A 16,445-nucleotide genomic window follows, 5' to 3' on the forward strand; every position below is an offset into this window, starting at 1 on the left:
CTTAAATACATAGATGTTTAATTAGGTACACAGATGCTTATATTCCTAAACAAAATAAATTTTCCAAGCTAAAAAAATTTTTTTGTAAAGTATTGAGGAGAATAAATACAACATAATGAAAAAAGGTGTTTCAGGAAGTTGAGCCTAGCTGTAATGTACAGGAAGTTTATGTGTCATCTAGGAGTATTTGGACTAATGTGTGAAACTGGGCTCAGAGAGAACTGGATAGATATCAAAGAATGGGAGGGAAATCTTAGTGCCTTCGATACAGAATGAGGAAGCAGGATGAGTCAAACAAAGATACTAGGCTTTGGCCATGAGAGATTAGAATAATTATGTAGTGTTGACAGATTCAATGAGTCATGAGAGAAGAACTGGTTTCCAGAAGTGTAGCTGTTTTGTGGAATTTGGCCCTGTTGACCATTCCCTCATTGCTAAAGCATTCTCCTCCCTTCTGCTGTACCTCTTTTTGGCTTTATTCCTACCTCTCCCATCATTCCTTCGAAATCTCCTTTATGGCCTCCAAGTTGTGTCCAATTCTTCTTACAGCTCATACTATCTCAAATGGACTCATTCATTTCCAGGGCCTTAATAAACAAATACTGATGACTTCTAAATTTTTATCATCAACATATATGTGTCAGCTCCATATGCGAGCTTCTAATTGCTAACGGGTATTTATCTCCACAGCCACTTTTAAAATGCCCACAATTTGTCTCATTACCATCTTATTCCCCTTCCACTTTATTCGTCCCCTTTATTATTATTTTTCCCACTGCTTTATTTTCTACCTCTACAAATGGTCCCCAATTTCTATCTTCTTACCCAAGCTAAAAAACTGGGAGATTGCCTCATACTTTTCCCTGAACACGTGTCCATTAATTAATGCTATGTCTTACCAAGTCAACCTCCTTAATCATGCTTGTATCATCCCCCCTTCCCAACCCTCTCCACTGTCCTAGTCTCAGGTTTTAAAACATCTCTTCCCTGGACTATTACAATACTCTGTACACTTCTCTCCCCACCCCTAGTTTTGCTTGGTTCCTACTATCTGTGTTCTATCTGCTCTGAGTTACTTTCTTAAATATAAATCCAATCATTCCCCACCTTTAGGTGGAAACAAAAAAGACTCTTCCTTATCTTCTGCAGAAGCTTTCCATTTTGTGCTCTTGTGTCTTAATTAAGAGTCTACAGAATTGATTCAAGACAACCAGTTGTGCCAAGTTAGAAGCCGAGGGGCAGATGAATCCTTTGGGGAGACATAAAAAAGTTGGTTCAAAAGCACAAACCTTTTTCCCTCCTGTCCTGCTAGGTAATTCATTCAGCAGATATTTATTGAGCACCTACAGACACTCTTCTCAGTGCTGTTATGTATTATCTCTACTAACTCTCACAATAACCCATGGACGTAGGCATTTTACAGATGAGGAAACTGAGGCACATGGATATTAAATTACCCAAGGTCACCCAGCTAGGTAGAGTCAAGAACCAGGACTTGAATCCAGGTAATTACACTCTAGAATTTTGCTACTTGAAATAGAATCCATGCACAAGCAGAATTGTATCACTGGTGATGTTGTTAGAAATGCAGACCCTCTGCCAGTACCCTAGTTCAACTCAATCAGAATTTAAGTATTTACAAGATTCCCATGTGATGTGTATATATTCATTCATGTTTGAAAAGTTTTGCTTTTTAGTCTGGGTACTTAACCACTATGTTGACCCCATATATGAGTAATTGACTTGTTCTTTCTTCTTCAGACATACGAATTGGATCTTGTTTTTATGCACCTGTCAAAAACAAAAATAAAAATTCCCAAAACCTCTTCACATTCCCTTTCATCAAAGGGATGAGAGCAAGAGGAACACTAAATGCATACTCTGAAGATGAGGTCCCAGCAGGTGAGCTGAGCCTTTCTGACCATTCTCTCTCCTTTTGTGGCTGCTTCATCCTTTGTCTTAAGTCTAACATCTGATACTTTGAGCACAGAGTAAATTAAGAAGCTGGAACTTTTCTGGTGAGAGGAAATATGAACTTATGTCTAATAGTTATTATTCTAATCAGTTTTTGGTACAGTGAATTTAAAGCTGAATAGGATCTAGGGAGCTGATGTTCAAAATGACCCCTGGTCCCTTCACAGTTGTCCAAACACTTGATATTAATTTAGTAACAGTAGTTAGAGACAGGCAGGTGGAGGGATGAAGTCCAAGTAGCAGGGAAAGTTGAGGATCAGATGCTCTTATAACCCTAATTGATATCACAATCCTAACAGTGACTTAAGGTAACATGCATCTTTTAAATAAATGTGGGAGGGAGAGGTGGGTTTCAGGATAAACTGTAAATCACTTGTCCTTATAGAACTCACTCATGGAAATTTCTGGGCCAACCTCAACCCTGGCTCCTCACCCACTTGGAGACTGTCTCTGGCACTTTGTGGACTCTCCCACAAAGCACTCAAAATTCTGCCAAGTAGTAATAAGAAATGGATGGTTTACTGAATATTTTGCAGAGAGAGGGAGAATGTGCCACATCACATACCACAGGGCAGAAACTTAAGCAAAATCCTCATTAGACATGAGGATTTTTCACGTCTTTCTTTCCCAGACACTCTCTTCTCAATCTAAATAGCTTTTGCCCCTTTTCCTTTCTTTCCTCCTTTCTTCTTTCACTTAGTATCTAACAAACTGCAGTATTGTTATCAGTGTCAACTCTAATCCCAAACTCAAATAACGTAAGCACAGCATAAACTGGAGAGTTCAAAAAAGAGTAATGCATCTCCTAGCAGGTTTCATTATCCACTCCATCTAACCCCACTCTCAGGACTCTGTCCAACAAATGCAGATTTCTTGTATGCAGGGATAGGTTTGTGTATTGTTAATAAGTTGCCCTACACTGCTACATTCTCCTCTGGTGTTGGTGCTTTTTCATATTTTTTTTTATAGAGCTAAGGATGAAAGCCTTTGTCCTGGTGGCAAAGGGCTGAGTGAACATGGCGTCCTCAACATTCAAAAGGCAAGGTGCCTGCTCTTCGGATATGTGTATGTATGTGGCAAGCATTTGAAATGGGTCTTTGTTTCACTAGTGACTCTAGGCATCTAACACTGACTTCAATCAGAGAGGTACCACTTACACATTTCTTATATATTGGATTTCCATGCGATATTTGTTAGGAAAAGGAGCTCTAATTCTAAAAGTAGTTTTATAAACATGGAAAACAAATGACAGACAACATAAAGTCTTACAAGTTCAACCTTCTCAGCGAGGTGCAAGGCTCTGGTATCTGGCCTCTCCCAGCCCTCCCAGCTCTAGCTCCTGCTATCTTCTCCTTACCCCCACCATGCCCTGATGATACCAACCAACAGTCTTAAGGGTCCTAGAAGCATATGATGCTTCAATCTTCTGTGCCTTCACTTGTGCTGTTCTCTCCATTCACCTGGGGAGCACTTATATTCAGTTTGAGAAATGCAAGTTACCGCCACTATAAAGGCTTTACTGACCTTGCCTATTAAAATTGATCACATCTGTGTTTGCTAACCTGTACATACTCATTTCACTTGTATCACTAGGATATATATCTGTTTTATCTCTAGTAGACAGTATGCTTTTTGACAGCAAGGACTGTTTCCTTTTCTCCTTTTTAAAAAATTTACTGTTTATTATTTTTGAACCTCAACCAATGCCTGATGAAAGTAAATATACTTTGAATCTTTGGATGGATAATTATTTGAATGGTCATTTCCAAACTTAAATGACAACAGGCTCCCATGAAAAAAAAAAAAAAAAAACAGTGTAGGTGACCAATATGTAAAGGCATGATTCTGCTTGAGAAGGGTTAGTATGTTGTGGATTTTTTTTTTTTTTAAATTCCTGTATTCAATTTTAAAGGATCTTGGGTAAGCATGTAGCATTAATAGTTTAGTCAGAACTAGTATTAATTGTGTATTGCAATAATAAAGGATGAAGGTGTGATTTTTCAATTACTTTACAAAGTCTGAGGTAGCTGTCTAAAGTTTCAATAAAAACTGGGAATGAATCTCTCTTTTTTTTTTTTCTCAATTTTCATTTTAAAGAATCTGTGCTTTGTTGACCATCAGAAGTGTTCTTAATTAAAAATAATTTCATACATCCTCAGCTATAGTTTCTACTTATAAAGAAAAGCAACTTACCTCCCCACTTTCAGAGTGTTTACAATATTGGTGTTTATGTAACACGTGATACTTAGCTGGTAATTGTCTTGTAGAAGTGTCATTAATCATCATTTCCAATGTTGTATCAAACAGAAGCAATATTTCCCCATGTTACAAAAATCAATTTAAACTTAAAAAATATGGTTAACATGCCTGAAAATTTTGATAGGCAATAAGAAAGATTCTTAAATTAATTCCCACACTGAAAAATAGGACCTAAATTTATGTTTAAACATATATCAATAAAATGGAATGCATCACAGCACAAGAATATTGTGAAAGATTATCACTACCTTTAAAAAATGAGAAAAGTCTGAATGTTAGAGCAATAAATAAATGCAGACCAGATCACTCATACTCTGGAATTAGCATAGTCTTGAATTAAAACTTTGAGATTGTTAAAGTTCTTTTTGAATTATGCCAAAACAGGAAAATTCTATTTCTAGAACTGTGATTTATTCATATTCATCCTATGACTCACATTATGATAAATTTGGGGCACTGGCTGGATATACATTCTAGATGGAAAGGAAAGAGAAAAAAATTGTTTATTACCATGAGAAAAGAATTAGTTAAAAAAAATTAAAATGTGGAAAAATGAGCAACTGTTTGTATTGATTATCTAAAATATAAAAGGCAAATACTAAACTTTGGGAATCCAATGAGGATATTTTTTTCAAATGCAAAATTGTGACAGCCAAGACCAAAATATCAAAATCAAAAAATCCAAGCAATCTTCACCTTCAAAAAGAGTAGACAGAATTACCCAAGTATGTGCATTTTACTTGCATTTCACAAGCACTTAGTTCAAAAATGAGGAATTGCACTATAGAGTTTTATTTAGTTGAGTTCAGAAATAAAAGTATGTAAAATTCTCTAGACTTTTAAATATTAATATTCAGTTTATATATCTTATTTCTGGCTTTGAGGACATCCCTAAGTGCAATTTTTTGTCATTAAGTTTTCTTTTCTTGGTTATTTCCAAAGAGAATAGCAATATTGAAACTCAGGAACATTCCAATTAGTTTTAGTGCATGTCTAGTATCAGAGAGGTTTTCTATTTAATATTTAAACACATTAATTAATATTTAAACGACCAGGTGCCTGTGCTGGGTAAATTCTAACTAAAGTAAGATGGAAACTAGTTTACTGTTTCCATGTTTATAACCAAACTTTGAGAAGTCTCAGTTATAAGTCTTCTGGTGTGTGCTTGTGTGTGTGTGTGTTTAATCATTTTCAGTCTATTCAATATAAAATAATTTCCAGATTAATATTGGTCCAAGTTGAACAGGCAATAAAACTAGTTGGAAGAATAAAATAACTGTTCTTAAACTTTTGTTTAGCTCTTGTATAAAATCAAAATTTTAAGAAGTAACTAACAACGTTTTCAAATTCAAATTCAAATTCTTAACCATTGGTATATAAGTCTGCTTTTTTTTTCTTTTGTTTATCTTAGATAACAGATTAATACCTTTCCCTTAAGAAGCATATAGAGTCTTTAGAATATGTATATTTGCAAAACAAAAAAACAGAAAAACTCTTTGCAACTCTGTTAACTCTATGCATGAAAAATATGAAAAGTGGAAGTAATAGGAAGGCTAAAGTTTTATGAGGGATGGTTATTTCCTAGATCCTTAGGTTTAGTTGATTAGGACAGAGGTCCTGATGTACTAGGTAGTCCCATAAAAACTGTATTTTAAGTGCCAAAAAAATATGTAAACTTAGGATGGTAAGTAAATTTGAGTTGGTATTTATGGATAAAGAGAATGTGCATTAGATGGGATCTTTTGAAAGCAGTCTGGTTGTAGCACAGAGCTTCCTGTACTATATTGGAAGAGCCTAATAGACGTTGAAGATTTGTACCAGTGCCTTCAAACTATTAAAATATTTTTGAGAGCATTTTTACGGACATGAAATGATCTCAATATATGTTATTAAATGAAAAAAAGCAAGGTAAAGGATGCAGTGTATATGATACTATCTTTTTTCTCTGTTTTCTATATATTTGTGTATGCACAGATTGTATCTCCAAGGACAGATAATAAATTTGTAAGAATAATTGCCCCAAGGGAAGAAACCAAGGGTATTGAATGAAATAAATATTTTTATTTGTATATCTTTTTGAAATTTAAAAATTTGTCTTCTTATGCACGTATTATTTGTTATAAAATCTACACAGATGCTGGGGAACCAGCTCTGTGGAATCAGAATTTCTAGGATCTGGCTGAGGCCCTTGAATCTGTATAAGCTATAACTCTCATTTGGCACTTACTGCCTTCTCTTAGGGGATGTTCACATGAGAATATAACTTTTATCCCCCTAGCTAGAGAAGTACATGGTGGGGAGGAGGAACTTAGGCTTCCTGTTGACAAAGGTAATGCAGAAGTATAACTGCCATTCACCTACTACCTTACATTATAGTAAGGTAAGGTTTTGTAAATACATTTCAACATTACAGGATTGCGAGGTCATTAAAATTTTTCACTTTTGATTTTTCCTGGCCAAATGTCAGTAAGCACCAACAATATGATACTCTCACCAACTTTTGTTTTTTGAAGGTTATAATAATGAGTTTATTGACCTCTAGATACCTGCAAGGCACACAGTGAAATCCAAAGCTAAGACTATAAGCCTGGGGGATGTGTGGTTGTTGGATATGGAAATCACATTACATTACAGAGAAGTTCCCTGTCTCTATAGTGATAGATGTTGGGCAGTTCCATGGTTCCCATTACTGTGTCCTCAGCAAGATGCACTGGTTCAGGTGTGCAGAGCATCCATGAAGATCTGGTGTCCACCATTTTCTTCTTTTGAACACAGCACTGCAATTCAGATCCCCTCCCTTCCACTCTCAAGGCCAACCCGTATTGTACACAGCTTGAATGCTGGGTTTCCGTTGATTCTGTTTGTGTCTCTCTTCAGTTGGCACATAAACATTGCTCAAATGTTCTTTGAATAAATAAAGTAATGAATGAAATTCTTTTTATAGTGCCCTGGTTCTTTTGATGTTCAATCCTTCTGCTAACAGACTGATCTTCCAACTTCTTAATATTATTCCTCCCTCTAACTGATCCCAACTAGAGAACAAGTTGTATTAATTAACCAGCCACGTTTTGGTTATATCTAGCAAGTTTTAGCATTGCATAATCTGGGGAAAGTTTATCCCCTCGTGTCTGGGGATCCATGTGAGCTACTCAAATTAATGTATTTTCCTTCTAATCAATCATAAAGACATTCTTCCTTTGGGGTGCCATCTACTGTCACTTTGAAACTGTTAGGACATTCTTAAAATGCATTTCCTGCAGAAATTGTCCAGTTAGAAGTCCTACAAGATGCAATTGCATGATAGATTCAGTTATTTAGGAAAAACTGGGCCAGTCAAGTTTCATTGATGTAAATGATAGAAATCAATTCTGCCATTAAAAAAGAAATATTTTGGAAGCCCACCTGGCAGCTGACAACTAAAGGAAGGATGAAGAATCCAGCTTTGAAAATAGGTAGGAAATTAGAATTCCAGCCAAAGAGATGACCTTGAGCAGCCAGTGATGTGTGTTGCTACATCCTTGGCTGGGTACTAGGTACCAGTGGTGAAACCCTCAGCACCACCGCACTCCCACGCAGACCCACCACTCCATCAGAATGAATTCTAAATTGTCTTTTTTCCTTTGCCTCCTTAGCTAAAGATTTAGTGGGCCTGGGGGAGCATTTGATTAGCAGAATTCATTTTATGGATATGAGAGAGCAAGTATCTGGCATTTTTGATTTCTATGGCAGTAAGTGGAGCTCCATCTCTCACCAAGAGTCAAATAATGCCAATTGGCCAAACACAGGGTTCAGATAGTGGGCTGTCCTACCCAGTAACACAACTCCTGATACATCCATTACAGAGTGTTGGCATCTTCTAGAAAAAGGCTGAGTTTAATGGTATTGTTGAAAGAAAACATGCAGCAGATATGAGTTTTGAGAAAGGCTTGAAACAAAGGCAGATATATCCAGAATATCATAGTAAGATTGTTTAACGACCAAGTAAAGGGTCACTTTTGGCAATGGTTACATATAGAAGGAGATGACACAAAATGGTTGTGGAGACTTTGTGAGTTTCCAGAGGTTGTCATTTGTATGAGAGGTTGTCTTTTGTATGCACAGCTGTGGATAATTCCATTTAAGTATTCCACTTATTCAGGAAGTGGGATTGTCATTCTCAAGGTTTGGGGTTTTTTTTTTCCCCAATGTCTCCTGTTCCCTAGAAACTCTGGCTAAGGACTTCCTGCTCATCACATGCATGTAACTGGTTATAGGTTCATGATCATTTACTTCAAGCTTCTGTGAAGCCAAGGTTTTAGTACCTTCATTCAGCAGGTTGGGACATAAGGCCCTAGCTGTCCACTACTTCTATTTCATTCTTTCTTTATCAAGGGTTATATCAGACATCACTCTCTCTGTGAAATCTTGCTTTATTTTCCTGACTGGATCCATTTCTCCCTCCTCTGAATTCTAGTAATTTGTGAATAAATTTGCTTATTAATGACTCATATTCCATTGTCTATATTCCTGACTCTCCACCAGATTGGGAACCATGTCAGAGCAAGTTCTAGGCAGAGTTAGCACGATCTAGGCAGAGTTAGGCATTCTCTATTCCTTGTTTCCTCATCACTTTGTACATTATGACATTGTTTCTATAGTTGACTTCCCACCAGCCTGTAGGCTCCTTAGTGGTAGAAATCTTTGTTTTTTTAATCTTTGTCCATGGTACTAAAATTCAAAAGAGCCAATAGGAACAAACCATGGGTTTGTCTTAAGTGGATTTGTCATATACAAGCTGTAGACGAAATTCCTGTTTATTTGGCAAAATTATACCTTTTGAATGCCAATGAAACTCACATGTATGTTTTTGTTTTTGGAAGTTAATCCTAGGATGCCGTGTGAAAAATGTCAGCATTTTACATTTTACACTTTGTAAAAAGATCATTACACTTTGAAGATGGAAAAATAAATTACCTATATTATTTAATATATTAGTGCAATAAAATTATATTTATTAAATAGCACTATGGTTATCTATCAAAGTCAATTCTTTACTGCCACAGTTACAACTACTAAAATATTGCAATAAATCATAGCTATATCATACATTTGAATTGTCCTTTACCGTTTCAGAGTACTTTCAAATAATTCATCTTCGATCCTCTCAAAAACAGAGAAGACGAAATAACATCCTCTGATTTAGTTTTTCACATTCACGTTTCTCAGACTCTCCTTTTCTATAAGATAAAGTTCCACATGATCATTTCTAAACCTAGAGCTTAACTAGCTTCTGAATGGTAGTTGGATATGGAAGAAATCTTAATTCCATTTATTTCTATCCCAATTTACTGAAGGATCACAATAGTGATATATGACACCCGAGAGACATAAAGAGCTGTCAGATCAGTTTTATTTCTAGTTCTTGCAAAATGTCTGATGACAGTGGAAGTCTATAGCAGTGGGTTTCAAATTTTTAGGTACTAAGACTGCTTTACACTCTTAAAAATTATTGAGCACCCTAGTGAGATTTTATGTTTGTAGGTTTTATCTATTATTATTTATTGTTTTAGAAGTTAAAACTGAACATTTTTAAAAAGGCTTATTTATTTCATTTACAAGTAACAAAACCCATTACATTTTAATATAAATAATAATTTTATGAAAAATAACAATATTTTCCCAAACAACAAAAGAAAGTGAGGAGTAAAACTTTGGTATTTTACATTTTTGCAAATCTCCAATGTCTAGTTTAGCAGAAGACAATGTAATTCTCTAATCTGCCTCTGCTTTCAATCTGCTGCCATGTTATTTGGGTTGAAGTATATGAAGAAAATGTGGCCTCACACAGACATATAATTGGAAAAGGTTGCATCTTGCCAACTTCCTGAAAGGGTTTTGACTTCCATGAATCCATCAATCACACTTTGAGAATGGCTGGCCTACAGTGTAGGGGGTTTAAATAGAGAAGCTTTAAGTGACACAAATCACCTACCCAAGGTTCCAACTTGTGTAACAGGTTTTGGTTGTGTGCCCTTGGGCAATTTACTTAAACTATAAGCCACAGCTTCTTCCTCTGCAAAAAAGAGTATAATATGCAATTCCAACTTAGAAGGATTGTAAAAACAATTAACTAATAACTGTAAAGTGCTTAGCGCAGGTTCTGGCACATACCAAGTGTACGAAAAATAGTAGCTGGCTTTAAAGTTATCACAGACTGTTTCCCATACCCACCTCAAAACAGAAGGCCTAGAATAACCATCCCAACTCACCTGACAGTAAGGCCAATCTTAGAGGAAAAGTTCTGAAGTTGAAACTCACAAGACCAAATTTTAAAATACGCTGTTCTATCTTCGTTTATACAGGATTTATTCCCAGTCAGTATTTCTGTATAATTATGGGTGTTTATAATATGACAGTTCAAACTGAAAGCCATGGTAGATTAGAATAGAACCACCCAACTAATTGTAACAAAAAAATCCACGTGTTGTTCCTGATGAAAAAACAGACTGAAATAATAAACTGAAACAGTAGTAGATTATTATACGTATATCTCATTTCATAAGATGACATTAGATATACTGAATATAATAAAAATGTTTTCTTTTTTTTTTTTGTCTTTTGTCTTTTTTCCGTGTCCGGCAACGGATCACAACCCTCAGTGTTGCCCCCGTACCGGACCGGGGACCGGCAACGGGATCGCAAGCCTCGGCGTTGCTCCCGCGCCTCGCTCAGCCAGTGAGCGGGAACCGGTCTGTATGTGGGATCCGAACCCTCGGACGGGAGCGCCGCCGCGCTTCCCAAGCGGCGCACTATCCAGTGCGCCACCGGGCCGGCCCTAAAAATGTTTTCTGAAAGCGTACAAAGTAGGAAAGGAGATTTTTAAGTTTTTATTTTTATTTATAAATTCATTTTAATTACATTTAATGAGCATCCACGCAGTGTAAACATTATTGTGCAGAATCCAAAAATGAGCAGCATTTCTGTCTAATATTTAAGTTTTTTTCTTTTGTTTCTACTGGAGAATAGCATGGTGTGCTCCAAAATAACTTTCCTATTCTCCACATCTCTAGTGTGCATTTTCTTTAAATTAAAGATGCTTATGCCTGAACTTTGTGTTTCTTCTACTATCTAAGAGTGAATAAATAATCACCAAGAGTCTGACGCTAAAGTAGCCTGCCTAGGAATTACTAAACAAGTTCTTTCGTACATGATCTGATAAATTAAACTCTTACAAAAATGTCAGTGGAACAGATCTTCTTCAACTGGCAGGTTTTTGACCTGACCTCACTTAACCCTGCTTCTTGTCTTGTTTTCCTGGACTCAGAATATTTAATCCCAGCTGAATAATTCTTGGTGCTCATTTAATGGTTTTAATATCTCAACAGATAGGTCACGAGGAAGCCCTAAGTAATAATAGTGAGATCTTGTGCACATTTATCATGAACTCACATTGTGCCTTAGAGTGTTCTAGGCACTTAGATGTACTAAATCACTTAGTCATCAAAATAATCTTATATTACTATTTTCATTTTAATGATGATGGAACTGAAGCACAGAAGATAGGTCAGTAAGGGTCATGTCAGAATAACAGAATACTCTCTGTTATTAAAACAGAAGATAGTACTTAATCCAAAGAACTGGTTATGCAGGTAATGGGAGAGTTGAAAAGCCATACAAAGACAGTGAGTTAAGCCAGAATTTAGCAAAAGCAGGAAATAATTACCACCCTTAATTTAAAGGGAAAAAAGGAGGATGCAGCATTTCTAGATCTCAAGGACCTGCCTTAGATAGAGAACCTGGAACCAAGAAAGGCTTGTCTGGTGAGAGGTGGAGGAAAAAGAGAAATAGTCTGGCCTTTCCCTTTCTCCTGCCCTTCAGTACCACACATATGCCTCCCATTGGCCAAAACCATTCTGAAACCAGCTGAACTGAAAGCATGGGACCTGCAGGGACAGTCCTTTCTGTGATTCAGAGCAGAACAGTAGAAGCTCAAGGAACGAATCTGACAGCAAATGGGCAAGGATTATGCAGAAGGCTTAAGGAACTTGTCCAAGGTCACAGAACTAGCAGTCACTGGGTTGTTCTTCAGGGGTTGTATATAGGTAAGGATCACGTGCTCTGAATATGGGAGAAAGAGATCTCAGAAAATGACATTAGTAACTTTCTAGTATAGACACGCATCACTTAATGATGCGGATTTGTTCTGAGAAATGCGTCATTAGGCGATTTCATCATTGTACCATCATCATAGTGTACCTGCACAAACCCAGCTGGAATAGCCTACTACACACCTAGGCTATATGGTATAGCCACCATCATATATTCAGTCCGTTGTTGGCCAAAACGTCATTATGCAGTGCATGACTGCATGTGGTTTTTTCTACCCATATGTATTGTAGGATAATTTTAGGAAAATGATTCCTACCAGCATAGAAGGGGAGACTTTAATTTTTGAATATAGTGTGAATGGAAGAAAGAAAAGAAATGAGAAAGCGTCTGAAGCTTCTAAGCCATCTTTAGTGTGAGAGTATGACTTTGGGCTTGTCGAAGGTAAGGGAAAGCAAGGGATTAAGGCAAGAAATATCTACTTTTGTGCTGGCTCTCAGCTGATAAGTATGCCTTGCTTTCTAAGTAAACCTTGCAAAGTGATAGTTCACATTAGACTAGTTTCCTTTTGCAATTCACAGAACCCTTTTCCCACAAAACTATTCCTTTTGGAAGTGTCAATATTGGTGGAAAATGTGTAAAGGTACTATCCTTTAATGTGTTAACATACCTGTTACTAATCTAAGAGGTTATGGGATGGGGCAAGAAAAAAGATATTTGATGGCACAAAGGTATGACATGTAGGATCAAGTGAAGTAGATTAAATATGACTGTTATGGGCAGAATTATGTCCCCATAAAATTCATACATTGAAGTGTTAACCACCAGAACCTCAGAAATGTAGTCCTATTCTGAAATAACGTCTTTAACAATGTAATTAAGTTAAAATAAGGCTGTTCAGGTAGGTTTGGTTCATAATCCAATATGACTGGTGTCTTTAGAAGAAGACAATGGGAACACAGGTACATGAATAGACCAAGGGAAGAGGTAGCAAGAGGGTGGCCAATCTGCAAGCCAAGGAGAGAGAATACAGGGGAAACCAACCCCGCCAGCTCCTTGCTCTTGGACTTCCAGCCTCCAGACCTGTGAAAAAATAAATTTGTTGTTGAAGATAACTAGTCTGTGGTATTTTGTTATGGCAGCCTGAGTAAACTGACATAATACCAAAGAAGCCACACCTGGAGACCCTCAGAGTGTGAGGTGCTATTGACAGCTGGAGATACTAATAATGACATGCTTTGCTATATAGAACAATATAGCTGGGCTGCCAGGACCACAAAGCTATCCACTTGGAATGAGAAATTAGAGTTCGACATGCACTGTAAACACATAAACAAACTTGTTTTCTCTTCTTCATGGTTGTCCATTTAATTCAATATGTATTTTATTGTGCATGTGTTAGGCAGATAGTACTCTTACAGGTTCTAATCTGTGAACAACCTAGTGCTGAAAAATAGCATTGTGACAGCATAGAACCCTCCTGTTTGAATAATTGCTTTTTATTTCCTTATTCATGGAAATAAAATTATCCTGCAATATAAATGCACCTAATAGAGGAAAATAATTCTGATCTTTATTGGAACACATTTCAGACCACTCTTTTGTCATGGAAATTATTCAAATCTACACTGTGAATTGAATGTTTCTCCCTTACTGATGTCTTACAAATGTGTTTAGGCAACGTAGTAGACTTTGGGTGTTCAGAAATTGATTTTCAAACCTTTTCTAAACAAAGAGTAATGAACAGTCAAGACAGAAGAATGCCAATTTTGTTGGTTATATACAAAACACAATGGAAAATATTGTTAGAAATATCATTTTGACCCAAAATAGAAAAATTGGTTTGGGGGTTTGTCTTAGAGTGTTTTATGCTGCTATAACAGAATACCTGAAACTAGGTGATTTATAATGAACAGGAATTTGTTGGCATATGGTTCTGGAGGCTGGGAAGTCCAAGATCGAGGGGCTGGCACCTGATCATCCCATGGTGGAAGGGCAAAGAAAGGGAGGGAAATAGGGAGAGAGAGAGACAGAGGCCAAAAGAGGGCAAAACTCACCCTTTTACAGGAAACCCACTCTTGCGATGATAAATGTATTATCATGATAATGGCATTAATTAATGCATGAGGGCAGAACCCTCATGACCTAATCACCTCTCATTAGGTCCCATCTCCCAACACTGTTGCATTAGAGATTAAGTTTACACCACATGCCTTTTAGTGACACATTCAAACCATAGTAGGGTTAAAAACTAAGTTTCTCATTTTATATGAAATGTATCACTTTATATTTTTACCTGTGCTAACAAAACATTGTAATTCAACAGTTTTAGAGTTACTAAATTATATTCTGAGGATATATAATTCCAACAACCATGCATATTAAAGCTGACTAATGAAGAGCAAAATTGATATAGGGTTAAATTTTGAAAATGAGTTAAGAAGTCCTGGCAACGGGTCTTATGTGCCAATTTATCTCAATTTCCCAATTTCTCAGTTTTCATCATCCAATTATTCACTCTAATCATAAGCTTTTTAAAAATGAATGCCTAAAAGGAAAATTGAAATTTTCTTCTCAAACTTCTACAATACAATAATTATATAATGATATATATATATATATTTTAAATGTTGAGTAAGAAACCATCAGAAGTAAGCTGGAAATAAATAATTCCAGTGGGCAAATATCCTTACCCTATAAAGAGCTTTATTTGATGGTTATCTAGTAAGCATTATTAAGATAATTTTCTCCTGGAACATTGTATTGCCAAATTCTTGAAATTAAACTTTACTACCTGGCAATGTCTTCTTTTTAAACCACAGTACTAGATTTTTATGTTAAATTTAACTTTCTTAAATTCAAACCTATAAACCTGATGTTTAAAAAAATCTGTAATATGAAGAAACATGAAGCTGGTCTATAAATGAGGAAAAGAAGAAACTTTGGTCTATAAATAAGGAAAAATGGGCTCTAATATGCTTTCTTTGACAGGTCACCCTCTGTGGGTCTCAGTGTTCTCATAAAAATTTATGCATTGCATCAGAATTGTTGTATTGTTTCTAAAATTCTGTGTTGCCAATCACCACTTTTCAAATTCTTCTGGCAATGATGTAGTAAAGCAATAAAATAAAATTTCTAATTTGTCAAAATCAAATGAACAAATAAATACTGTATAAAGATTCAAGGGAAAGATCACAAAAGGTGGTTGAAGACATGCAATGTGCAGATCAAAGATGAGTTGTGAAGTGCACAGAATTGTTAGAAAGCCTTGAGTTACTAAGATCCATGATTATTAAATAAAACCAGATATTTCAGTGATCAAGCTTGCTTTCCTTGTCATTGAATTAAAAATTATACCTGGTTTGCATATGTATTTATTTGTGAAAACATTCACTGATTGATTATTCCTGCCTTCCTACAGTCGCACCCTCACCTCTGTCTCCAAGTTAGCTCCTGGAACTCAAGACATTTTTTTTTGCTGGATATTGCTTTCGCAGTGTTAGGTTTTCCTTACAATTCCATATATAGTCAAGTATTCCATGCATGGTAGTTAATTTGCTTAATTTGGCAACTGGGATATTACAATTACGTATCATCTAGGCAATGATAATTTTGTAATGTTGTTTGCTGTATAGACCCTACTACATTTATGTTAAATCTTCGGGAAATAAACCTTATTTCTCCTAGCAGAGCCTGGCAGTGACTGAAACACACTGGAATGAATGAAGGAGCTGGAAGATGTGAATATTTATTTATGTAATTTGTTAAGGAAAAAAGGACTTCTGACAGCCCTTTGCTTACTTGACTTTTACCTACGGGCAAACTTTTTGCTCGTGAAATTCCTAGAAAGGCAAGAGGAGGGGACGGGTGACAGAAAGAAGCCGGAGTTCGGGACCCTGCATGGTTTTGGGACGTTACGGGTAGGGAGGGAAATGTTTGTCTTGGATGCCTTGGGAAAGCGAGCGATCCAAGTTCTGAGCGCAAGGAGGAACGCTGCACTCCCGCCTGGCCTTGGAGCTTCGCGGAGCCCTGAGGAGGAATCACGCAACCTGCCGCAGGGGCGGCTCCGGGGCTAGCCCGCCAGGCGCGCCCTCGCCCCACCCGGGGAGCAACAGGCCCGCGCGGGG

General features: G+C 36.7%; 1 protein-coding gene across 1 annotated transcript in view; it reads left to right on the forward strand.

Annotated features, from left to right (window-relative positions):
* Nucleotides 1-1,402: 1,402 nt before the first annotated feature.
* Nucleotides 1,403-16,445, forward strand: part of USP25 (ubiquitin specific peptidase 25) — a 158,211-nt gene continuing 143,168 nt past the window's right edge. Inside the window, exons 1-5 of the mRNA XM_008572152.1 lie at nt 1,403-1,505; nt 1,762-1,902; nt 6,512-6,562; nt 7,866-7,961; nt 16,165-16,238. Of these exons, the coding sequence (XP_008570374.1) occupies nt 1,403-1,505; nt 1,762-1,902; nt 6,512-6,562; nt 7,866-7,961; nt 16,165-16,238 (465 nt within the window). The remainder of the gene's footprint in view (nt 1,506-1,761; nt 1,903-6,511; nt 6,563-7,865; nt 7,962-16,164; nt 16,239-16,445) is intronic.

This window comes from Galeopterus variegatus, unplaced genomic scaffold (genome assembly GCF_000696425.1).
Source record: "Galeopterus variegatus unplaced genomic scaffold, G_variegatus-3.0.2 Scaffold758, whole genome shotgun sequence".
Lineage (NCBI taxonomy): Eukaryota > Metazoa > Chordata > Mammalia > Dermoptera > Cynocephalidae > Galeopterus > Galeopterus variegatus.